This window comes from Cetorhinus maximus, chromosome 15 (assembly GCF_964194155.1).
Source record: "Cetorhinus maximus chromosome 15, sCetMax3.hap1.1, whole genome shotgun sequence".
Taxonomy (NCBI): domain Eukaryota; kingdom Metazoa; phylum Chordata; class Chondrichthyes; order Lamniformes; family Cetorhinidae; genus Cetorhinus; species Cetorhinus maximus.
This window is the reverse complement of record NC_135893.1, coordinates 22,926,468-22,952,983: the sequence shown is the minus strand read 5'-3', so window position 1 is coordinate 22,952,983 and position 26,516 is coordinate 22,926,468. Positions and strand designations below refer to the sequence as shown.

Sequence of the window (26,516 nt, the reverse complement as noted above, 5' to 3'; positions counted from 1 at the left end):
TGAGTAGACTTTTTTATTCATTTACAGGATGCGAGCATCACTGGCTAGGCCAGCATTTATTGCCCATCCTTAATTGCCCTTGAGAAGGTGGTGGTGAGCTGCCTTCTTGAACCCCTGCAGTTCCTGTGGTGTAGATACCTGTTGAGGAGGAAGCGTCAGGGTTTTGACCCAGCGACAGTGAAGGAACAGCAATATATTTCCAAATCGGGATGGTGAGTGGCTTGGAGAGGAACTTCCAGGTGATGGTGTTCCCATGAATCTGCTGCCCTTGTCTGTCTGATGGTAGCAGTTGTGGGTTTGGAAGATGCTGCTTAAGGAGCCTTGATGAGTTTCTGCAGTGCATCTTGTAGTTGGTACACACGGCCACTGTTCCATCAGTGGTGGAGGGAGTGAATGTTTGTGGAAACAGTGTCAATCAAGCGGGCTTCTTTGTCCTGGCTGGTGTCAAGCTTCTTGTGTGGTGTTGGAGCTGCACTCATCCAGGCAAGTGGAGAGTATTCCATCACACTCCTGACTTGTGCCTTGTAGATGGTGGACAGACTTTGGGGAGTCAGAAATTATTTGCCACAGGATTCCTAGCCTCTGACCTGCTCTTGTAGCCATAGTATTTACATGGCTAGTCCAGTTCAGTTTCTGGTCAATGGTAACCCACAGGATGTTGATAGCAGAGGATACAGCGATGGTAATGCCATTGAATGTCAAGGGGTGATGGTTAGATTCTTTTTTGTCGGAGATGGTCATTGCCTGACACTTGTGTGGCACGAATGTTACTTGCCACTTGTCAGACCAAGGCTGGATATTGTCCAGGTCTTGTTGCGTTTGGACATAGACTGCTTCAGTATCTGAGGAGTTGCGAAAGATGCTGAACATTGTGCAATCATTAGCGAACATCCCCACTTCTGACCTTATGATGGAAGGAAGGTCATTGATGAAGCAGCTGAAGATGGTTGGGCCTAGGACACTACCCTGTGGAACTCCTGCAGTGATGTCCTGGAACTGAGATGATTGACTCCAACAACCACAACCATCTTCCTTTGTGCTAGGTATGACTCCAACCAGTGGAGAGTTTTCCACCTGATTCCCATTGACTCCAGTTTTGCTAGGTCTCCCTGATGCCTTACTTAGTCAAATGCTGCATTGATGTCAAGGGCAGTCACTCGTACCTCATCTCTGGACTTCAGCTCTTTTGACCATGTTTGAACCAAGGCTATAATGAGGTCGGAAGCTGAGTGACTCTGGCGGAACCCAAACTGGGCATCAGTGAGCAAGTTATTGTTAAGCAAGTGCCGCTTGATAGCACTGTTGGTGACCCCTTCCATCACTTTACTGATGATCGAGAGTAGACTAATGGGGTAGTAATTGGCTGGGTTGGATTTGTCCTGCTTTTTGTGTAAAGACATACCTGGGCAATTTTCCACATTGCTGGGTAGATGCCAGTGTTGCATCTGTACTAGAACAGCTTGGTTAGGGGCACGGCAAGTTCTGGAGCACAAGTCTTCAGTACTATTGCCGGAACATTGTCAGGGCCCGTAGCCTTTGCAGTATCCAGTGCCTTCAGCCGTTTCTTAATATCACGTTGAGTGAATCGAATTGGCTGAAGACTGGCATCTGTGATGCTGGGGACCTCCGGAGGAGGCAGAGATGGATCATCCACTCAGCACTTCTGGCTGAAGATTCTTGCAAATGCTTCAGCCTTATCTTTTGCATTGATGTGCTGGGCTCCTCCATCATTGAAGATGGGGATATTTGTAGAGCCTCCTCATCCAGTGGGTTTCGTAATTGTCCACCACCATTCACGACTGGATGTGGCAGGACTGCAGAGCTTGGATCCAATCTGTTGGTTATGGGATTGCTTAGCCCTGTCTATCACTTGCTGCTTATGCTGTTTGGCATGTAACTAGTCCTGTGTTTGTAGCTTCACCAGGTTGACACCTCATTTTTAGGTATGGCTGGTGTTGCTCCTGGCATGCCCTCCTGCACTCTTCATTGAACCAGGATTGATTCCCTGGCTTGATAGTAATGATAGAGTGGGAGGATATGCCAGGCCATGAGGTTACAGATTGTGTTCAAGTACAATGCTGCTGCTGATGGCCCACAGCGCCTCATGGATGCTCAGTCTTGAGTTGCCATTTAACACGGTGGTAGTGCCACACAACATGATGGAGGGTATCCTCAATAAGAAGATGGGACTTCATCTCCTCAAGAACTGTACAGTGGTCATTCCTACCAATACTGTCATGGACAGATGCATCTGCAGCAGGCAGGTTGGTGAGGATGAGGACAAGTATTTTATCTCTCTTACTGGTTCCCTCACCACCTGCCGCAGACCCAGTCTAGCGGTTATGTCTTTTAGGACTCAGCCAGCTCGGTCTGTAGTGGTGCTACCAAGCCAGTCTTGTGATGGACATTGAAGTCCCCCACCCAGAGTACATTCTGTGCTCTTGCCACCCTCAGCACTTCCTCCAAGTGGTGTTCAACATGGAGGAGTACAGGCTCATCAGCTGAGCTGGGTGCGATACATAGTAATCAGCAGGAGGTTTCCTTGCCCATGTTTGACCTGATGCCATGAGACTTCATGTGCTCCAGAGTCAATCTTGAGGACTCCCAGAACAATTCCTTCCCGACTGTATACCCCTGTGCCGCCACCTCTGCTGGGTCTGTCCTGCCGGTGGAACAGGCAGGGATGGTGATGGTAGAGTCTGGGACATGACCTTTAAGGTATGATTCCATGAGTATGACTGTCAGGCTGTTGCTTGACTAGTCTGTGAGACAGCTGTCCCAAATTTAGCACAAGCCCCCAGCTGTTGGTAAGGAGGACTTTGCAGGGTCGACAGGGCTGAGATTGCCATTGTCATTTCTGGTGCCTAGGCCTGTGCCAGTTGGTCAGTTTGGTTTCGTTTCATTTTTATTGACTTTTTAGTGGTTTGATACAACTGAGTGGCTTGCTAGGCTGGCCATTTCAGCAGGCATTTAAGAGTCAGATCCATGTAGGCCAGCACAGGTAAAGACAGCAGATTTCCTTCCCTAAAGGGCATCTTTACGACAGCTGGCAATGATTTTATGGCCATCATTAGACTTTTAATTCCAGATTTTTATTGAATTCAAATTCCACCATCTGCCATGGTGCGAATTGAACCCGGGTCCCCAGAGCATTACCCTGGGTCTCTTGATTACCAGACCAGTGACAATACCACTACACCACCGCCTCCCCAGAATCTGCAAGAAATGGTCCATTGTATCAGGCATGGAGTGAAAAAAGGGCCATACATTCATCAAACCAACCTTCCTGGACACCATGAACTCGACCCCATCCATTTAATTATATTCAGTAACTCTTTCGCTTCTCCTCCAGCATGGCTCAAAATGCATTTCCTTACTCCTATTTGTGAAACATTTTGTTTCTTTATGGTTAGCGGTGCTATACATGTGGCTGCAGCATTGTCCATTTGCAATCTACCCTACCGTTGGACTCCGCCCCACCTATTTAATTTAAGGGCATGTTCTAAACCAAGATCCCTCATCCCCTGTGAAATTGCAGCAAAACCCCAGAACATTTATCCATCCTCACATCCCTACTGCCCTGCTGTCAGCCTTTACCTATCCCAACACTTTCCAATTCTGCTCTTAACTAAATACTATCCAGGTTGTGTGTGAAAGAGTTAAGTGACTTTGCACCAACAGCTTTTGCTGAGACTCTATTCTGTGGGAGAGGAGAGTGCGGATCCCTTACCTTGTGAGGTTTCGAGTCCAACCTATATATGTGTTGAAATATGGGTGATGTCAGCAAGGCAGCATTTATTCCCTAACCCTAGTTGACCTGGTTTTGTAATGATTTACCTTACTTATCTTGTAACTTTGCTCCATTCTGGTCTTTCTTAGGAAGTCCAGGAAATGCAGAGCACTGACCTGTGTCAGGATCAGAAGGAATGAAGTGGACCCAGTGTCTGAGCTGGCAGTCTACCTTGTCGATTGAACGATGATCATGATACCGAGAGAGATCTATTGGGTTTGGCAGCTCCTTGCTGCTTGTTCCCCTATCTGTGAAGTCCTGAGGCTTGTGCGCTTTGTGAGACTGAAATGATGGTCACCGTGACTACTTCAATGAGCTGTTATTCTCACAGGAGTGGTAATGCAGCACAAACTAATTCCTTGAAGGTGAAGGAGCAATAACTTATTTAAAATTTTACAGCAAGTTGATATGTAGAAATGAGCAAATCTGGTCATTCCACAATCTAAGGGCCAAATGGATGGTCGCTTGGGTGTTTGAAACGATTGCAATTGGAGTGTGAGAGATTGGAGATTAATGGACAGGCCTCATTTTAAACTGATGTAGAAAATTTTAATATTCAGCACTGTGAAGGATTCTGTGCAGTTCTTTATTTCGATTCTGGATGAGTTGCTTTGTTAAAGATATGGAATTGCAACATGGGGTCACACCGACGAAGAATCAATTTATAGCCACTCAGAGTTCAAGCCCTCATTTCCCTTGACAATTCTAACTCTCAATATTTAGACATTACCTGAATGAGCCAGATGATCCACGGTGCTCCATTGCAAACCTCTTCCATCTTCTCACTGTGGCACTTCACCAGTTTCTGACGAGATCCAGTGTTGTCTACTGTATGTTGAATTGGTTGGAGCCTGCCCTTGTGGAACTTGTAGCTACTTCTGAAAATGGTGACTTGTGTTAGAAGACATAAAATTTGCCAACAGCTACAAAGAACGACGCTTTCTCTCCGACACCTTCCTCAAGGGTTCGCTCCCAGGGTTTTGATTTCTCCTTCTGATGCTCCTGTTCCCTGGATCGCCAAGTGTATTCAAGCTTTGCCTTCCACACACTCTCCCTGAGATACTCAGCCATGCCAACAGAACACCACTGCTTCACATACCCCTAGTAAAGAGTTAGACCTTCGGCTGTCTCCCTGGATCTTCTGGCTTCTTGCAAGCCAATTTTGCTTTAAGTCTGTATCCTGCAGCTATCTCCCTTTAAGCTTGGAGCCTTTCTCTTTTTCCTTTAGGACCTGCTCCCTGCAGTTTCCTCTCCCAGTAGACTGCTGACAATTTGGTATCTCCCTGGAGATCCAGAACTTATTTGACATTTACTGTTACTTTAACTTTAGAACAACTCATCTAAGATTCTTAGACTTAGTTTCCGCAGCAACCTGCTACTATGTCAGCTAGAGAGAGGCTTAACTGCTCCCTTCACCTTAGAACACAATGACCAACTGAACTCAAACGGCTTTTGGTTTCTTTGTGTCTGTGTGGGGCATTGCTCCCTGGACCCCTGTTGCTAGGCAACATCACAGTTTTTTTCTACCTTGTGTTTGTTTTACCACCCCTTCAAGAGTCATAAACCTCATTAAAATGCAGACATCTTTAAAAATGAAACTAAAACTCAAGCTCCCCCTTCCTTAACACACAAATCAAACATAAACTTAAAGCTTAAACTCATTCCTAACACACATACACATACAAATATAACTTACTTAAACTATCTCTAGTTCCTAACACAAAGTAGGGACTCTGCTGTTGGGTAAGGGGCGATCATCTTGAAAGATGGGTGGACATAGAATGATTGTTAGACTGCTTGCTACTTGAGTCATGTTAATGATTGGGTACTTGGAGTAACTGTGTCTTCATACTTCAGATGAGGAGGTGACTAGGCCAAATCCAACATTACAATGATCTGTGTATAAAGCTCAATGTCTTTTATATTCAGTTCAAAAATTGTGACAAAATTTAAACAATGAGTCCACATTGTCCTGATTCTCTCTCTCTGCTGTAAGGTGCAGCTGATGATCTAACCCAAGGATTTTCTCTCGCTCTGTTCCTCAATTCTTCCTGTTTCCAGCAGTGCTTGGTGACCTTCCCTTCACTCTGTCTGTCCCAATAATATACCTGAAATCAGAAATTCACAGTGGGCAGGTACATGTTAGCTATGAATAAGCGTGGCTGCACCTTCCACTGTTTTCAGTCTTTGTTTTAACAGTAAACAAAAAGAATGTTACATAGTCTGTGTTCTATTTGTGCTGTTCCCTCCTCCCTTCTCTGCTACTTTTATGAATCTATTTTTGATGTATCTTCATTGCCGGGTGGCAGCTTGTTCCAGAACTGGGAGGGGAATAAAGTCTTCACATTTAAATTGTCCACTCCCCTCCCTCATGCCCACATTGCTGGTTTTCTTTTTTTTTTACAAAAAAACCCTTGAACCATCATCCCCTCCCTGACATTTAATAACTACCAGAACCCCTCTCCCCAATGTCATGGTCTAAAACTCGAACCATCTTTTGTTCCTTGACTCTCAAAGCTGGAGGCTCTGATTCCTGTAGATGCCTTGCAGTCTGTGTACATTTTGTGCTTCTCTTCCTGTTGTGGTAAAGGATTTATATACATAACCTTGGCAATGGCTTTAAGTCAAAGGGTGGACCAGTTCCTCACCAAAGTCATTTTCTTCTTGAAATTCAAGGTTTTCAATAAATACGAGAAACAGTGGGTTTAACCAGCCTCATTTTCAAAGGGCTTTGGGGTTGGGACCCAGTGCAGGTGGGATTTTAAAATTGTGGTTCTGAAGGTAGTCTTGGGATCTCGCTGCTTCTGGGACAGTTTACAACTTTCAGCTGATGGGTGGGGCAAGGAATGGGGAAACCTGATTAACAGCCCATAAACTCCTAAAGAGCTTTTAAAGGGGCCTGTCCGCTGCAGAATGGAATTTTTTTAACCGTTCAGGTTCAGCGAAATAAAGTTTGTGCACAGAAGTTGTATTTGCCACAGACTCGTTAAAGTTTTTTTTTTAAATCTGTTTTTCCTGAGATCTACTTGCGCTGGTGTGAGCACTGGACTTCAGTTTTTCCTTCCTGCCCTGTCGATGATGCTGCCCCTCTAGAGAGCTGCCTGCTCTCTTCAGCAAGGCAGTGGCAGGCTCCAACATGGCTGCCACCTGCCTTTTGAGGCTGGCACCTCTAATTGGGCCTGAGCTTGCCTCCTAGCCAAAAAAGGCTATTTGGATTTTAAAATAGCAGTGCGAGAGTGACGCTGTTAAGGCACGGGGTCAGGGCTCAGAATTCATCCAGGTGCCTTGTTTCCAATGAAAACAAAAAGTGCTGGAAAAACTCAGCAGGTCTGACACCATTTGTGGAGAGAAAGACAGTTAACATTTCAAGTCCATATGACTCGTCTTCAGATAAAGAAGAGTCGTACGGACTTGAAATGTTAACTCTGTAGTGGTGGCAACCTGTACTCCTTTACCCAGCTTTACTGGTGACTGTTGAATGCAACTCATGGATCAATCAGAGCTAAGAGGCCCTAAGTTCTGGAATTCCCCTCTGCCTATAAATCCCTCCTTAAAATCTAGTTTGACCAAGTTTTTGGTCACCTGTCCTAAGCCATCTTCATGTGGCTTGGTTTAAATTTTTGTTTGATAACACTTCTGTAAAGTGCCTTGGAACTTTTAACCGCCCTAAATGTTCTATATAAGTGCAAGTTGTTGTTGTTGTTGAACATCCTCGTGTTTAATCCAGAAGCAAAGAGGATCGTATTTTGGCTGATGCCCCCTTCAATTGCTTGGCCCATTCCCCATTTCCAAACTGATTTCCCCAGCCTGAAACAACAGTGCAGGGAAAGTGAAGCAGGAACCATGATAAGATTGGCGTGTGCCCAGCGAGATTGGGGAGATTTGATGCCTGCTGTGGTACTGAGCTGTACAACCACAAGACGCCAGGATTGATTCTCCTCCCGTGCATGCCTGAGTTGTGGCTGATCTCACTCAGCTGGATGCTGCGTCTGGCATCAGTGCCTATAAAGCCAAGCTGAGACTGGGGCTAAAAATCAGCAAGGAAAGACCAATGCTGTGTGGAGAAACCTCCTGGAAAGCTTGTGTGGAAGTTGGGTAAGGGAAGTATCGGTCTTCCTTGCTTTGGGTGCCGTGATCATCCAGCCTGCCGCCACTCAATCTACATTCACTTGTGCAAGCAATGCACTGGAGGGTGGCAGATTTTTGTACATCTGTAACCCATTGGGAGGAGGAGCAGGAAAGAGAGAAAATTAGTAAAATAAATGACTGAGCTCATCAGAACTTATCCCATGACAGCAATCATGGATAATTTTAATTATTACACCAGAGCAGAAACATTCCAACAGAGTATTTTGATGGTGTATAATCATGAAACAGCAGACATTTTCTGGAAATTGTTGTGTTATTCCAATGTATAAATCAATTGTCAATAACCATACACTTGATCCAAGCATCAAATCTTTTGCGCTCGGGAATCCTCTAATGATGTGCGCAGCATACATCAAGTATGCATAGCTGCTTAGCTATCTCCTAGATATGTACAAAGTGCCTTTACAAGTGCCCCCTTAGTGGAGGTGTCAGTATAAGATGGCAGTGGTGAAATTATATATTTATATATATATATATATCTCTGCGTATATATATATATATATATATGTATATAAATATATATGTGTGTATATATATATAATGAATCAACTATCACTGAGAAACCTTTACAATAATGCAATGAATTTCAGCCAACACGTGCCATGTTTCACCAGCAACACATTGTGTTTAGATACAGGTTGTAGTGACATTGAAGATAAAAATGTTCCATTGCCATCCAACACTTTTGATTTGGCACCAAGTGATGGCCTCAGAGGCTTCTTGGGTGGCCCATAGTCAAGTGGAGAGGAATTGCTCTCTGAGCACTTCCCACGTCAGTACAGCTCCTCAATCTGCGCCAGGCAGACTGCGTTGTGCCTCGTGGCCTCTTCTTCTGAGAAATATATAAACACGAATGCCACCATCGAACAAACACCACCTCCATTCCCGCCAGGGCTCATTCAAACCTGGCTCCTAAAGGTGGTTCCTTACCTCCTATCACCAGTTAATATAAACTTCCGCTCTCCTAGTGAAATGTACAAAGAGCAGGAATGATTCCGTATCAAAATGATGCGAATATTTATAAAATGAACAGCTTCCAAATCTGGGAATTTCAGAACAATAACTTAGCACTTTAGCAGGAATAACAGTGCAACCACAGATACTAGCAATGGGTGCATGCAGTTCATGCCAATCATCACCCAATCATGATGAACACTCAGTATATGGGTATACAGGCCGATTGTGATTACAGCTGTTGTAATGATGCAGTGAGTGGTTCAGGGACAGTTGTAATGTTATAGTGAGCAGGCACTCATTTGTAGAATCATCTTAATTTGCTGATGTTGCAATGCTGGTACCTCCAGCTGTACCCTCGGCTATGGTGACATGGTAAGGTACCAGAGGGTGGCTGGTGTCTGTATGTGGGCAGATGTGGGGTGGAGAGAATTGTCCACAACAAAATCTGGAGTTTCAGGCAGACACGTCCATGATACTCAAGGATGAATCAAACGTTTGAGCCCTCTCCTTGTGCATTGCCTTTTGTGCCTCACAGTTTAGGTCAGTCCCAGGCTGAGGCTGTGTCAGAATTCTGGAAGGTTCCTTTGTGGTATGAGGCAATGGTAACTGATTGGTAATTCCAACCTTAAAAGAGCCTGTTTCCCTCCGGGTCTGACAGTTGGGGGTGGTGGGGGGAAGGAACCTGAAGGGACCAGCTTAATATACGGAGGGAATTGGTGACTGAAACGGCAGCTGTTTTTTTATTGGGCTCGATGTGTCAGAGAGTTAGACTGCTGTGTCAGGGAGGCAGGGTCTGCACGCATATAGAAACACATGGATGTTTGCACCAAGTCTGACCTATCATGGCGATTTGATCGGTGTGACTTATGAGCATTTGGCCCCCATGACTCCAAACTGCTAAATCAGTCTCTGCCAGGCTAAACCATTGGCTGTTTGAAGGTTTGTGTTAAGTGTTAAGTGTTAAGGGGGTGCACTGAAAGTCCTTGTGCCACCAAAACTGAGCGGCAGTGAAAGCTTTCAGGCTGTGAATGACTCTTCCTTTTTACCCAGCACAATGTAGAGAACCCCAACAGCTTTGTGCCGTTTTCCCCACTCACACGTCCCTGAGTCTCAAAGAGAAAAGACCCGCCAGTTCTTGGGTTGTGGGGGTAGTGCATCACAAGCCGGACACATAGACACATCGCCCCTTCAGCTCTGAGGGCAATCGTTTTAAGCTTAAATTTCAATTGTTGCCAATAAATCGGAAACAGATTGATGCTGGGACGGTGCTGCCTGGGTAGGGCACGGGTGAAAATGAGGGCTTGACTGCGTCTGAAGTAGTTTTCCACCCCCCCACCCCCACTCCACCCACACTCTCACTTCGATCTCTGTTACTTAATGCCATCCACCCACCCCTCACTGCACACCCCAGCCCCAAGCAACAAGCAGCCTCATGAATCAAATACAAAGAGCATTGGCCCTTTGCCACTCAGATTTATTGCAGCAGCCACGAGGACATGGACTCTGTAGCCTATTCCTCCCAGCCCACTGGACTCCCACTGTAGAAACCTATTCACAACTACTTGGTGTCTCCTTGTAAGCTGGGGTGTAAGGGGAATCGAACCTGTGACATGCCATAGCATCCCTGCAGGCGCCAGAAATTAAGCTTGCTCCCTGGGGAACATAGTCAGTGCTTGTCACCCAGGGACTCCAAACTCAGAGCCTCAAGCTTCTTTTGTTTCCCCATAAAATCTGGGATGTGCTCAGTGTCCACACTCCACACGTTATCGCCAACGCAGCCCGGCCTCCTGTTACTGACATTCTTCATGGAGTTTCTGGGTCGCGTGCTTAATCCGGTTCTTTTCCCATAAATTTCGTAGCCTGGCATTTCGGTTTGTTATCTCCTCCACGTGACTGTTTGGAAACCATCCTCGCTCTCCATCTGACAGTCGGATCCCCTCGATCCAGCCTGGAAAGAGATTCAGAAAGCAGCGCTGATGAGAAGGAGGGAACGGCGGCTGGTCAGCCAAAAGTAACACATGGCCTGCTCTTAGCGAGCATCTCACACAGACTCCAAGAAACCTCGGGAACTTTTACGCCTTTCAGTTCCTCTTCCTCCTTTGAGGGACAGGGTTGGGGAGGGGGGGGGGGTGCACAGTCTCAGGACAAGGGGCCGATCAGTTAGGACCGAGACGAGGAGAAATTCCTTCACTCGAAGGGTTGTGAATCTTTGGAATTCTCAAACCCAGAGTGTTGTGGATGCGCCATTGTTGAATATATTTAAGGTTGGGATAGACGGATTTGTGGCCTCTCAGGGATGATGGGATATGGGGAGCAGGTGGGAAAGTGGAGTTGAAGCCAAAGATCAGCAACAATCACGTTGAATGGTGGAGCAGGCTCGACGTGCCATATGGTCTACTCCTGCTCCTATTCCTTATGTTCTTCTCCTCCCTGGAGCTCTTTATTAAAACTGATACAGTTTAGAGCATTAAATTATCGGGATTGGCTGCATAAACTTGGATTGCATCCCCTGGTACATAGGGAATTGAGGGATGATCTAATCGAGGTATTTAAAATGTTTAAAGGATTGGATAAGGTAGTTACAGAGAGATTATTTCCTCTGCTGGGAGAGTCCAGAACAAGGGGATGTAGAAGTTGTAGCTCAGCCACGGGGAGCGAAGCCTGGAAGAATTTTCTCATGCAAAGAGTAACAAAAATTGGTGGAACTTTGCCACCAAAAAGGTTGCGCGTGCTGGGGGTCAATTGGAGGATTCAAGACTGAAATAGATTTTTGGTAGATGAGGGTATCAAAGGATATGGAGCAAAGATGAGACAATGGAAGTACAGTTCAGCCATGATCTAACTGGCTGGAGAAGCAGGCCCAAGGGGCTGAATGGCCTCCTAATGTTCTGATGCTCATGTTTTCTGCATTCCCCAGGCACCCTCTGATGCTGTACTCTGAGCTCTCGAGCAATGTTTCTCTCACCGTCTTTAGTTCTTGTCTTCACTTCGAGGACATCAGCTTTCTCCAGTGCCAGCTCATCAGCTTCCTGGGGTTTGTATGTCTTGACACACTGAACCTGCGGAATGTCTGCATTGGAAAGTAAAATGTAAGCTGCTGGTCAGATGACTCATGGTGTCAATTTTTATTAATTACATTGTTAAGATTGAATGTCAGTTACATTGTTAAACAAGTGATGGATATTTGTACACCTATAATTGGGGATAGCTGGGGCACTGGTTGGGGGGGTGGTTTGGAGTAGTGTTGATTGTGAACTAGGTCAATAAACTCTCTCCAGCAAAGAAAGCAGCTGTGTCATAGTTTTAACTTCACCATCTGGCATGGATCAGATTAATACATGACTCGCAATCAGATTTTTAACCCGAAAGCATTACCTGTTAGGCATTTGTTGAAGCGGAACTGTGCGGACAATTCCCATTCCCTAGTCTGTACTGAGTTGGCTGGACTCAGCCAGAGCAGCAGCTGAAATACTGCATTAGGGCCCAGGGTACCTGGGTTAGTGAGGGAGAGAATCAGCCATGGCCACCAGTCCTATTCCACGATGGAAACAAATTGCATTTATATAGCACTTTTCATGACCTCAGGATGCCCCAAAGTGCTTTACAGATAATGGAGTACTTCTAATGTGCAGCCACTGTTGTAATGTAGGAGAGATGGCAGCCAAGTTGTGGACAGCAAGATCCCAAAAGCAGTAATTAGAAAATGACCAGATCATCTGTTCTAGTGATGTTGGTTGACAGATAAATATTGTTCAGGACACTGTGGAGAACTACCCAGCACTAGTGCCCTAGGACTTGTCATGTTCAACTGAGAGAACAGACGAGGCTTCAGTTTATTGTCTCAATTGAAAAAAAGCACCTTCAACAGTGCAGCCCGACAGTTTTTGGCACTCCCTCTGTACTGCACTGGGAATCTCAGCCTGAATTTTGTGTTCAAGTCTCTGGAGTGAGACTTGAACCCATAAGGTTCAGACTCTGAGACAAGAGTGAAACCAATTGAGAAAAGGCTGCCACATTGGGCTGAATTTTACCAGCCCTATGGCGATGGGCTAGGGATAGCATCAGGACGGGAGCCCGATGTCTACCTGCCAGCACCGACTTTTTACCAGCAGCGTGAACTCCACTGGGTGGCCAATAGAGTCACTTAACTACTCAATTGAGGGCACTTCCTGCATTTAACCAGCACCGGAATGGGCTGTTGCCGCCACAAGGGGAGACTGTGAGGTGAACCCAAGCGGCATCCAAGTGGATCCCTAGGGTGGGGTGAGCCCTCCTTAATGACAGCTCCATGGCCCACTGAGGGCCCTCCCCCAGTGCCAATGGCCACCCCTGTGGCTACAGTACCCGATTGGGCTGACAGCTCATGGGGGGGCAGGTACCTGTCATCAATTGGATGGTGGTCCCAGCGGTGGCCTGTTAATTGGCAGCCGCTGGTAAAATGCCATCTCGGAGACCCACTGCCCACTGGGGCAGAGTCGGTTCCCACTTTTGGCCCCCGCAGCGGGACTTCATCAATGCTGAGAAAGTTCAGCTCACTGTGTATATGTGGATGTTGAGAGAGGCCCAGCTCCAATATCCCATGTGCTTGTATATCTTACCTACACTCACGATGTAGGCTACATGAGGTCTTGTGGCTCATTAGGTGTCTCAGAGCCAGAAGCTCTGGGTTCAAGTCCACTCCAGAACTTGTTGATTGTACAAGGAGCGCTCATGACATGGTTCAACATGATAATCAGCCTGCTAATCCTTCCAACACTCCCCCACTATTCCCCAAAGGGAAAAGGTGGTTGTGAAGATACAAAGCAAACCATTTAGGCTCACAAACAAATGGCTACTTGGGTGAGTTGCTGGAGAGTGGAACTGTCCACTGAGCAAGATTGGGAAGAGGGGAGAAAAAGGGAAAAAAAATGAATGACGCACCATTTGCTGATGTATTACAGACAGTGTGACAAGCATGAAGGTTGGGCGCAGAAGAGGATGTATCATGGGCTCAGTTCCATGTTTAATGAATCAGTTCTCAATGTCTGTAAGTACTGATGTTATCTTGGTTTCATCCGCTTTCCACAATTTCTCTGCAAGCTAATCACTGGAATATCGTCCAGTACCTCAGACAGATGTGCAGTCACTCCCCGCAGTCAGTATGTGCTACCTTCAGCCCATATCCTCTTCAGACTGCTTCTATCTTCATGACATCTCCTGCCTCTGCCTGTACCTTAGCCCATCTGCTGATGAAGGCCTCACATTTGCTAATTTCTCCTCAATCGGATACCCCAGCATCTTGCATTCTTCACTCTTTATAAACTCCCAACTTATCCAAAACATTGCTGCTCATGGCTGCACCAGGCCTTCATTGACTCCCAGCCTCCAATTTCAAATTCTTGTATTCCTGTTTAGTTCTCTGCAAGGCCTTGCCCTCCCCTTACACTCAATTCTCTTGTATATTACCCTCTCCTTTTGCCCACCATAGGCAGCTGTTTCTAACTGCCCTGGTCTTACTGACTGGAAATCTCTTCCTAATCCCCTCCATCTTCCTTCAAGTTCTCCCTAAAGCCCAACTCAGTGACCAATCTCCTGGTTCAATGTCAGTTTTCCTCACACATCTGAAGCACCTTGAGCTATTCTCCTACATTCAAGGTGGTTTATAAATGTTGTTGTTTACCTTTTGTGTGGTTCTATGGACTGAGTCTGTCCGCAGACTGACCAACACAATGGGGAAGTTTCAGGGATTAATTAAACCACCTAGTTTAAGACCAAACATCCTTGAGAAGCACATCAGGACATTTTATTGTAGAACTCGTGTGTTGTTGAAAAAAAGAGACATGTCTAAGCTTTTCATCTTGCACTCATCAGGACGCTAGCAAGAATACCAATATAAGGGGAAAACAACAATTTATACTGCATGTGAAGAGAGTGCTGATTGTTTGGCAAGTGGCATTGCCATGGAGAATGCATCAGTGATGGTGACTGTCAGTTAACTGCCAAGCATTGTTTGAAATTTAAACCAGGCAGCTTGACCCTGATTGGTCAAGGCATTGCCCTGAGGAATGAGTCAGCAAATGACTGTCTCTTATTTGTTTAGCTGAAACAGGCGCAATGTGTGTACATGTTCTTTCTGTCTGCAAAGGACAGGGCCCTGTGTATTAATATATGTAGCTTCCAGTACACGCAAATGTGCCACACTGCAAGCCCAACTGACAATCTTAAATTGGTTGTCAGCGTAATTTTAGCACACTGAGGATTATTTAGCAAATGTTGTCCAATCGCGGAATCACATCTAATGTTGGAGACTGTGTTTTGAGTTTTGCAAGGATGGGATAGTTGGTACGGTCTGTATCTTGCCCGTCGCAAACATTGACTGGGACATACTGTTTGATATGATTCGCCAGTCTTTGGGACGTGCGGCCTACATACCTAGCATCACACTGGCACTGAAATTCATATACCACATTACTCATTTGTATGATAGGCAGAATATCCTTGTGGTTTGACAGCAGCATCCTGTTCATAATGAATACTACTCATGTTGCTACTGCAGCGTGAAACAGCTAGTTTCACCTGTTCTACAAATTTTTGAGATACCTTGCCCTTCCAGGGTAATCGGAGGTAGGCTGGGCACTTTTCAGGGCTGAAAGTGACGGCCTTAGGCCTGTTCATATATTTTCATTATATACAGCGTGAAATGATCTGATCAGGGTAGCCATTATCCTGCAGGATGTTTTTGATGCGCCCGATTTCAGCATCAAGCTTGCATGGTGAGCAAATGGCTCGGGCCCTATTTACAAGGTTGCCGATAAGAGCAACCTTATAGCATGTGGAACTGTAAGAATCACTGCTGCGTTCTCCATCCAATTGCCAACTAATCAGCACTCTCTTCACATGTGGTATAAATTGTTGTTCTGCCCTGACACTGGTATTCTTGCGAGTGTCCCGATGAGTGCAGGGCAAAAAGCTTAAAAGTGTCTCTTTTTCAGCAATACATTTTATTCTGTTAAAGATGCTATATAAATGCAAGTTGTTAGTTGAGCTACCAGCAGAGAATGTCAGCTACATAGAGGCAGTCTCACCTATGGAGAAATTATCATAGTACCACCCACAATATTCCTTTCATTAAGCATTGGCAGTGTTCTAAGGATATCCCGATAAGCATGGAGAGCCAGCATGGCATCCCACCATTGGCCCAAACTCAAAAAGTGAGCATTGTGTGAGAATCTCACCATCCTTCTCCGGCTCTATATATTCTGTGTCGATCTCTTTGTCTGCAAGGAGCATGGCTGTTATCCAACGCTGTTTCTCACTCCTGAGGAAAGAGATGAGAAAAAATACAATGGGTTCTGTACAGAAGCAGGATTGAGTTCATGCACTCTGTATATGAGCAGGATTGAGTACAGGGGCTCTGTACATAGCAAGATTGAGTACATAGGCTGTGTGTATGAGCAGGATTGGGTACAGGGGCTCGGTATATGAGTAGGATTGGGTACATGGGCTATGTATATGAGCAAGGTTGGGTACAAGGGCTCTGTACGTGAGCAGGATTGGGTGTCTTTCTATAGACGCTCACTGAACCGCTGTATTTCCTATGGTTTGTGTTCACCACACCCTCTTCCAGCTGTTCTTCCCCAGGCACTTCAGCCACAGCATCCTAGTCTTCCCACTCAATGGTCCAAAGTCCCAAACTCCGCTCCTGAAACAACAATTGCATGCATGTCCACCAAACACTGCTCACCACGCCATCTCCTTCTCAATCAGGAGAGAGGCCTTGTTACTCAGTGCATACGTTCTCACCTTCCTGAACCCTGCCATTTGAATTCTTCCATTCCCACTCTGGCCGCCTACACTCTACTCGGCTATTTCCACACACTAAGCTCATGTTCTCCTGGGCTTTCTGCAGCCCTCTGGCCTGACTGTTGACTTTGGAACTTCGAAGCTAAGCTAAACCCTTCATAGCGTTCACAACAAGATATGCGGGTGATGCAGTTTCCAAGGAGAGGTTAAGTTGGATTGACCTGTCGGGTTCAGTGTGGGAGGAAGGGGGTTGGACTGATAATGCTGTTTGTTTATCCTCTTGTGAGACTGACAGATATGTTAAACTTCCTCCGAACATCTTCTGTTTCCATTTCAAGCCAACAGCGTCTGTAAATCAGCATCTGTAAATTTTTTTCTCTTTGCATAACCCTATTTCCTCACCTATTTCGTTGATGGGGGGGGGGTCTCACCCATTGTTTTCACCCTCTTAACTATTCGCAGTCTTTTGCCTTGGTAAGAGGCTTTCTTATGGCCTTGTAATAGTTTACTAATGAGCAGCTTGTAGGTTGTTCAGTCCGTGTGATTTCTGTTGTTTCCCCACTCGCATTTAGTTCAGACAGAGTTCCAGCCCAAATGTTAATTTGCCTTTTCCCGTCATAGATTTTTGGAGTTTGGTGACACCTGCTGGTTCACTGGGTATGTGCACTGCCTGGAGTGATGGTGACTCAATGGAGACCTGCCAGTCCTGTGATGCTGCTCCTGTTCAGTACTAAGTTAGTTGATGTCAGCCAGCAGAGCAGCTGTGGCTCCTCAGTGCAAGGGAAACATCCACCCAAGCTCTCAATCTCTGTCCAGTGACAACGACTGGAAACTGGGCGTGAAAATCGGGTAAGAACGGGATGGGTATTGGGTTTGAGACCCCGTAGCTTGCTGAGACTCACAGCATGCTCACGATTGCAGAATTGTCAATTGTCTGACTCACTGCAGGGCAACTGGCACCTGTCGAACTGTACCCCAGCCCTGAACTTGTGTCTCCAGGTGACTGGCCTCCAATATCTGTATCTAGGAGTCTTCAGCTGAGCTTTTGCCACTGACTGTCTATTCCTTAGCAACTGTCCCATCAATACCTGTTGATGATTATCCTGTGTGGCTCTTCCCCACGTGGACTCAGTCTATGGAGAAGATCCTGAAAATCAGTTTCTCTTTTGTTCGCTGCCCCTATCACCCAGGTAAGAACCTAGTGAGAGCCTCAGCCTTGTCACTTAGAGTGAAGTGGTCTTCAAGGATAATTGTGAGAAATGTGCTGTGAATTCAGGGGAGGTGAGACTTGGAACAGAAACACTAACACGGGACATGATTGTAGTTTTTCAATTAGCTAAGGTTATTTAATAATAAAAGAAAAATCACTCACTCACAGCTCTGGATCCCAGATTCTAGAATAAATGATCACTGATTGATTACTGATCACAAGCTCCTGTGTCATTCAAAAGGCGTAAGGCTTAAACATATTCTTTTCATTTCAGAAAATGGGTTCCTGCATAAGATGCCTCTAGCAAGCGTAAATGAGCCACATTATGAGCTTGACTGATTATCTTAAATTGATTGTTAGTGTAGCTACTAGCGCACTCAGGATTGTTCAGCAAGTGCTGCCCAATCATAATGTGGCTCATTTACACTTGCTAGAAGCGACCTACATTTACATGCAGGGGCCTGTTCTCTGCAAACAAAAGGAACATGTTCAAGCCTTGCACCTTTTTTTGAATTACCCGGCAGCTTGAGTGCCATTGTTCTTTATTGCTTTCTCCATGGCAACCCCTCAGCTAATCAGTGTCAACTTGCCAACCAATCAGCACCCTTTTCTCCAATGGTATAAATTGTTGTGATCGTTTGAACTTTGGCATTCTTGCGTTTGTCCTGATGAGTGCAAGATGAAAAGCTTTGACAACTTGTCTCTCTTTTTCAGCAAGATTCAAGTTCTGTACTAACAACCGACTGTTTCTACAATTGGGTCTTTGTTGGTTCATGTCCGTTAGTTTACCTTGAATGAAAAAGTGATCTGTCCAATGAAGGAATAGATTATAAGACCTGCTTTATTAGGAGTCTGTGCTCCCAGGACCCACACTATCGCCAGATGTTGCTCTGTGCTGCAGTGAAGCTGCCCATAAAAATGGCACCATAATGGCAGTGCCCAATTACTGCTCTGTTGCACCGATGCCAGGTCACTTACTCGGTGCGGGCCCGCAGCAGGATCTGCTGCTTCACACGATGCTTCTCGAGCAGCTGCAAGTGGAAGACGTGCCCCGGGATCCCATGCACCTTCATATTCAGGTCCTTTGCTCTTAGCTGGTGGGTCTTGGCGTGGACGAACACAGCGAATTTCCCTGTACTGAGAGAGACAGAGTTTCAGTCAGCAGGCACCTTGTAGACAGCCCTGTTCACGTCACTTTAATCTGCCAAGATCATGGAAGAACAAATACATCCCTCTCACCCCTTACAGGATGTTGGGCCACAGAATAGTTGAATACTTTTGCTTTTTTTTTTGAGGAAAATACAAATCTTTGGGGGGAGAGAGCAGAGCAGCAAGATTAGTTTGGCGTTGCTCTAGCAAAAAGATGGCGTAGGCATGAAGGGCCGAATGGCCTCCTGGTCACTTTGCCTTTGGTTGAAAGGTTGGAATTCAGGACGGTGCCTGGATCAGGAATTGCAATTTTCCGCTAATTCAATTAAAAAGGTTTGCATTTAAATTGTGCCTTTCATGACCTTAAGATAAACCAACACACTGTCCAGCCAGTTAATCACTTTTGAAGTGTAGTCACAGCTGTAATGTAGGAAATGCAGTAGCAAATTTGCCCTCATCAGGGCGATGAAGACTATATAATCTATTTTAGCGATGTCGAATAAGGGATAAAGACTGTCCAGGATCCCAAAGATAACTGTTCCTGTTCTTCTTTGAAATAATGGGATCTTTTGCGTCTAAGTGAGAGGGCAGATGAGGACTTAACTTTGTTCAGACGTGCACCCAGTTACCTCTTGGTGGATAAATTGGATCCCAAGCCAGAAAGTGAAGTATGAAACTAGGCATAAATGCTTTTCTTGACAGTTTATTTACAGAATGCAGCATTGCACATGTCTGTCCTTCCTATCTGCTTTCACCAGTGTCCCAGCAATCCCTCTTTATACCTCTTTGACGTACAAGTTAACAAATAAACAGATGAACAACCCCTTTAAAGGGGCACTTTCGTGTTATTGCAACTAAGACCAAAAGTGTCAAAGGAAACTTATTAAATTAAAATGTTGTTGCTAGGAGCAGTCCCTCTTTACATATGCTCAAGATACTTAATCAATCGATACCCCCCCCACCTGTTTATCCCTAATTTTAACGATATAATTAACATAACTAACTACATTTATACTGGCCACATTTGATGGCCTTTTCTAGTAATTGTTGACGAGAAAGTTCCATTTGATCTCCCTTCTTACCCCTCCTCTGGCCCCTTGGATCCCTGGGATTTGAACCCTGCATTACTGTAAACAATATTCCCGGACTAACTTCGTCAATTCCCTTCAGTCCTTATTCCAGAAAGCTTCAATTAAGTGACCTTACGGTCTCCTCTTTCCCAAAATAAATGTACTCCATCTGCTTTAACCTTTGCTTATAATTTCAATTGCTGATGTTCAGTTTGTGACTGTGGTGAATCTGTGTATTTCTCAAGGACTTGGTTTCCATCCATCTCTCAAAGCTCTTGTTTTAAAATCTGCTTCGGCTGCCCCTGTTTTGCAACTTTAATTCCCTCTGGTTCTCTCTGCCAGGGCACATCCCTGACCCAGATGAGTGTGCAACAGGGCATGTGATTCAGATAAGTCCCTGTGGGTTCCCTGTGGGGGGAGGGTGAGGAGGGAGTATTGATATTCTGCAGAACGTGCAATAGGGCATTAAACAAATGGGGGTTGGGGAGGGATGTAGCTGACCCTCATGATCTGCTTCCTTATGGAATGTAATTTTTGACAATGTCTTTAGAAATCCCAGTTGGCTTGCTGCACAGGCATCTTATTGAGTGTCATCGATCAGTGGAGTCCCAGGCTGTGTCGGCATGGGCAGTATGTGAAACCATACAATTGGTGTCAAAGCTCCTGAGTTAGGAGGGGAAAAGGCTTAAGCAAGGTTCCTTTCATCATCAGTGCGCAATGGCCTGACTATGAAGTCTAAGTGTGGATATATGAACACTGTGTGTGTGTAAGTGTGTGTGTGTGTACATGGACTACTGGATATGCATGTGGACACTGGCTGTGTGTGTAGACACTGGGTGTATGAATGGCATTGTGTGGGTTTGTGGACACTGGGTGTGTACGTGTATCTGTGCAGAGACTGGATGTGTGTGTGCATGCGGAGATTGGGGGTGTGTGCGGAGGCTAGGGGTGCGTGTATGTGGACACTGGGTGAGTGCGTGTGGACACTGGGTGTGTATGTGTGTGCATGTGGACACTGGGTGTGTATGTGTGTGCGTGTGGACACTGGGTGGGTGTGCACATGTGGACACTGGGTGGGTGTGCACGTGTGGACGCTGGGTGGGTGTGCGCATGCGGACACTGGGTGTGTATGTGTGTGTGTGTGGACACTGAGTGGGTGTGCACATGTGGACACTGGGTGGGTGTGCGCGTGTGGACACTGGGTGGGTGTGCGCATGTGGACACTGGGTGTGTATGTGCGTGCGTGTGGACACTGGGTGTGTATGTGTGTGCGTGTGGACACTGGGTATATATGTGTGTGCGTGTGGACACTGGGTGTGTATGCGTGTGGGCACTGGGTGTGTGTGTGTGTGGGCACTGGGTGTGCGTGTGTGTGTGTGTAGGCACTGGGTGTGCGTGTGTGTGTGTGTGTGGGCACTGGTCTTGAGCGTGTGTGCGTGTGGACACTGGGTGTGCGTGTGTGTGTGGGCACTGGGTGTGCGTGTGTGTGTGTAGGCACTGGGTGTGTGTGTGTGTGTGTGGGCACTGGGTGTGCGTGTGTGTGTGTGTGTAGGCACTGGGTGTGCGTGTGTGTGTGTGTGTAGGCACTGGGTGTGTGTGTGTGTGTGTGGGCACTGGGTGTGCGTGTGTGTGTGTGTAGGCACTGGGTGTGCGTGTGTGTGTGTGTAGGCACTGGGTGTGCATGTGTGTGTGTGTGTGGGCACTGGTCTTGAGCGTGTGTGCGTGTGGACATTGGGTGTGCGTGTGTGTGTGGGCACTGGGTGTGCGTGTGTGTGTAGGCACTGGGTGTGTGTGTGTGTGTGGGCACTGGGTGTGCGTGTGTGTGTGTGTAGGCACTGGGTGTGCATGTGTGTGTGTGTGTGTGAGCACTGGTCTTGAGCATGTGTGCGTGTGGACACTGGGTGTGCGCATGTGTACACTGGGCATGTGCATGCGTGGAGACTGGTGGTGTGCATGTGGAGACTAAGGGTGCACAAGCGTGCGCGTGTGTTTGTGTGTGTGTGTGTGTGTGTGTGCGTGCGTGTGTGGACACTGGGTGTGCACATGTGTGTGGACACTGGGTGTGCACATGTGTGTGGACACTGGGTGTGCATGTGTGTATCTGTAGAGACGGTGTGTGCGTTTGGAGACTGTGTGTGTGGACACTGGGTGTGCACGTGTGTATCTGTAGAGATTGGGTGTGTGCGTTTGGAGACTGTGTGTGTGGACACTGGGGGTGCACGTTCATGCATGTTGCAGAAGGACGGGGTCAAGGTCAGGCTTGGCTAATTATCCTGTAGATACTCGCAATGTACATCCAGGGTGAAAGCTGTGATCTTGTTGGGGTTACTGTGCTGTGGGGCTGGACTCAGCGGCTTTAGGGGGGGTTGGGGAAGCTGGATGGGATATTCAGATTTACAATGGTCGATAGAATAGGATCATAGAATGTTTATGGCACAGGAGGCCATTCAGCCTGTCATGTCTGTGCTGGCTCTCTGCAATGGCCATTCACCGCATGCCACGCCCCTGAATTTCCCTGTAACCCTGCAAATTTTTCCATTTCAGATGATGATCCAATTCCCTTTTGAAAGCCCCGATTGAGCCTGCTCTCACTACACTCTCGGGCAGCACTCACTGCCTGAAAAAGGTTTTCATCATGTCGCCGGCTGCCTCTTTTTTGCCAAAGATCTTGGCGATTTCCGCTCTGTAAAATAATCTCTAGTTTGAGTTTTTAAATATGACCAGGTGCCGCCATCTAGTGGCGTAAAGCAGAGACTGCTTCCAGCCAGGTTGAAATGAGCCAGTTCCATCAATGAACAGGAACAAAAGGAAAGAGGTTTAAAAAGCAGTGGGAAAGAGAAAAAAAAAATTGAAATCGCGACAGAAGTGGCAGCAGCGCTTATTATCAAATATGGTAATGGAGTGCACACTTACTCCTTCTTTCGGGAAAGCAGGAGGCAATCATTGAAGAGATGCAAGTAAATCGGCCTGGTGGAAAGCTTGAACTTTGACCCTGCTGTAATGTTGACCTGCGAATCCACTTCGGTCAGCTCACCGTGCTTCACCAACCAGCGGGACTGAGAGATCAGCGGGAAAATCTGGGGAGACAGGCCACCAAGTTCAGAGATCCGTGACTGGAATTAGAGGACTCCAAACATGATCCTAACTCATTTCCTGCCATAAGTCAGGCTCATAACCCTGACTCACCCACAAGGTGGAAGTGAAACCATACTGTACTCTCCTTCCCAGAACGCAAGCAAGTTTCCTGAAAATGAGGAATTGTCCGGGAATCGTGCAGTGGGCGGGATGTTATCCTTTCACTTTGAGAACTGAGTCTGAATCAGATTGGGCTCATTCTCCTCTGAGTACTTGCACTAAGTGTGTAATCAGCTGGACAGTTTCAACCCATGTAGGCACATATCCCACCACAACTAAAACCACCCCTTAACCGGCCACTAGATTGGCAACTCACTCAGGAAGGACGGCTGGGCAGCTTGTTGGTCTATAGGGTATGATTCTCACTTAGGGACTTTCAATAAGGCAATATGCGGGAAGACCTGGGTTCAAATCTCAGACACAGCCCTCCTGTGTTGTCACTTGTAGCCTGAGGCACTGAAAGGCCGGCTGGTGTTGGGAATTAGGGGGAGGATAGTGCAGTAGAGGGGCTGCCTCCTGAGGTTGAGGTGCGCTGTCGTAGTGAGGTTTTACCCTGTATTATGTCAGCACAGCAGCAGAGCTGGGTGTGCTTAATGCTGACAGTCAGTCAACAAGACCTGCCTCAGCTTGTCTCCAGCTGCTGGCACTCATATGGGTGCGTGCTTGAAAACTCTTGTCTTGTGGCTTCCCGCAAATCCAGCCCCTGGTGTTCCCATTAACAAAGCTTTGCAGTCTCCCCACTGACACCACCATGAAATGGGAGCTGCCTGAGGGCGGCCCTGGGTTATTCCCTTTAGCCTCATCCCTCCCTTTCCCCCCGGCGTGGACCTCTTCTCACAGTAACGCAGCTAAAATGAGGAACCATTTGGGGTGGAACTCGCCATACTTTGTACGCTGTAGCTTACCTTACTTTCAAAGTGGATTTTGTTGTTCAGGTGAATTAGTTCCTCCGTTCTCTTCATTGACTGGACACTGGAATTACACTCCTGTGTGAGCTGATGGGGAAAGAGAATTGGGGTTGGCTTGATCTGTGATTATGCTTCGAGCTCCCAGATTTAAAAAGAAAACTAGTGAATTCTTCCTCAACCAATCCATGCCAGAACCCCAAAACCTGCCTCAGCTCCCAAGTCCCACCTGAAACCACCAGCCAGCCCAAACCCCACCCCCCCATTCATCCTACAAAACTCTGTGCCTACCCCCAAATCCCACTGAAACCCATAGGACCACAAGAATTAGGAGCAGGAGTAGGCCATTCAGCCCCTCGAGCCTGCTCCGCCATTCAATAAGATCATGGCTGATTTGATTGCGACCTCAACTCCACTTTTCTGTCTGTCCCCCACAACCCTTAACTTCGTTGACAACCAAAATTCTGTCTAACTCGGCCTTGAATATATTCAATGACCCAGCCTCAACTGCTCTCTGCACAAGAGAATTCCAAAGACTAACGAACCTTTGAGAGAAGAAATTCCTTCTCATCTCCATCTTAAATGGAAGATCCCTTTTTTGAAACTGTGGCCCCTAGTTCTAGAATCCCCCACAAGGGGAAACATCCTCTCAGCATCTACCCTGTCAAGCCCCCTCAGAATCTTATATGTTTCAATAAGATCACCTCTCATTCTTCTGAACTCCAATGAGTATAGGCCCAATCGATTCAACCTTCCCTCATAAGCTAACACCTTTATCCTACGAAGAAGTTGAGTGAATCTTCTTTGAACAGCTTCCAATGCAATTATATCCTCCTTGAGTAAGGTGACCAACACTGTACACAGTACTCTAGGTGCAGGCACACCAATGCCCTGTACAGTTGTAGCAAGCCTGTCCTGAACTTCACCCAAGCTCCACCTGCATTCTCCAACCTTCTACCTCCCATCCTGTGCCCCCTTTAAGTTGAAATTCACAGCCTTTCACCTTCTTGAGTTTGTCAAAGGCCTTTGTGGCTGTCTCTTCCTCCTGGGAGCCCTGTTCGGTGCGTTTCAGTATATTCTGTAATACAGAGGGTTCATCCTTCAGTTAACTCAAGAGACTATAGAAGAGTTAGGTTTGTTTGCTTTAGAACACAGAGCGTGAGGGGAGGTTTAATAGCGGCATTCAAAATTATGAGGGGTTTTGAGGGGAAATGAGGCGAAATTATTTCATGCAATGAGTTGCTGCAATTTGGAATGCGCTGCTTGAAAGAGCGGTGGAAGCAGATTCAATGTTAACTTCCAACAGGGAATTAGATACATACTTGAAAAGGAAAGATTTGCAGGTTTATTAGGAAAGAGCAGACAGGTAGTAAGAGGGCATTCGGCAGGGTAAGGGTTAATGTGGGACTGGAGCCCACAGTGTGTCATAGAGAGTCACATTGATGGTACTCTGTGTGTAGAAGGGTCTGCAAGGAGCCAGCGCAGAGATGGTATCCATGCAGGGCAGTACCTTGGAGTTGGATATAGTTCTGGGTTACTAATAAATGGTTTATGCTCAATCATACTAGCCTCTAGACCTCTTAATCAGACACCGAACCATCTTATAACAGACTACTTAGATAACTCTTTCAAAGAGTCAACATAATTACGATGGGCCGACTGACCTCCCTCTGTGTTGTAAGATTCTATAATTTGTGATTTGTGGATCTCCTGTTTTATGTTTTGCAGATTTAAAATATGTGGGTTTTACCTCCACCAACATCTTCAGTCGCATTATCCTCTGGAATGGCAGGATTAGAAACGAGGTGAGGGGCAGACGCTGGCAAACCTGATCCTCCTCCATCTTGGCCAGGATACTGGAAAACCTGGGATTCTCATGTCTGCAAAGGTGATCCAAAGAATAACTCAGTCACTGAATGGGTTTATGCAGCCATTGTGCGTTAACTGTAGCTCAGGGGGCAGCATGCTCACCCCTGAGTCACATGGTTCTAGGCTCAAGTCCCACCCCAGGGCTTGAGCACAAATATTAAAGCTGAAACTCCAGTGGAGTACTGAGGGAGTGCTGCATTGTCAAAGGTGTTGGCTTTTGGATGGAATGTTAAACTGAGGACCCCCATCTACCTTCTCAGGTGGATGTAAAAGATCCCACAGCATTACTTTGGAGAGGAGGAGAGTCCTCCCTGGTGTCCTGGTCCAATGTCTATCACTCAACCAAATTGACAAAAAAAAGATGATCTGGTCGTTATCACATTGCTGCTTGTGGGAGCTTGCTGTGTGCAAATTGGCTGCCGCTTTTCCTATGTTATAACGGTGACTACACTTCAAGAAGTACTTCATTGACGATAAAGCACCTTGAGACGCCTGGTGGT

The 26,516-nt window shown here is 46.4% G+C and overlaps 1 protein-coding gene across 3 annotated transcripts in view; it reads right to left on the bottom strand.

The window, feature by feature from the left end:
- Window positions 1-10,294: 10,294 nt before the first annotated feature.
- Window positions 10,295-26,516, bottom strand: part of arhgef19 (Rho guanine nucleotide exchange factor (GEF) 19) — an 86,753-nt gene continuing 70,531 nt past the window's right edge. For all 3 annotated transcript variants that reach the window (XM_078558092.1, XM_078558094.1, XM_078558093.1), the window contains 8 exons: window positions 25,898-26,027; window positions 25,151-25,225; window positions 24,148-24,237; window positions 23,021-23,184; window positions 18,867-19,025; window positions 16,111-16,193; window positions 11,862-11,966; window positions 10,295-10,844 (listed from right to left, as the gene is read on the bottom strand). In XM_078558092.1, the coding sequence (XP_078414218.1) occupies window positions 10,687-10,844; window positions 11,862-11,966; window positions 16,111-16,193; window positions 18,867-19,025; window positions 23,021-23,184; window positions 24,148-24,237; window positions 25,151-25,225; window positions 25,898-26,027 (964 nt within the window). In that variant the 3' untranslated portion in view covers window positions 10,295-10,686. The remainder of the gene's footprint in view (window positions 10,845-11,861; window positions 11,967-16,110; window positions 16,194-18,866; window positions 19,026-23,020; window positions 23,185-24,147; window positions 24,238-25,150; window positions 25,226-25,897; window positions 26,028-26,516) is intronic.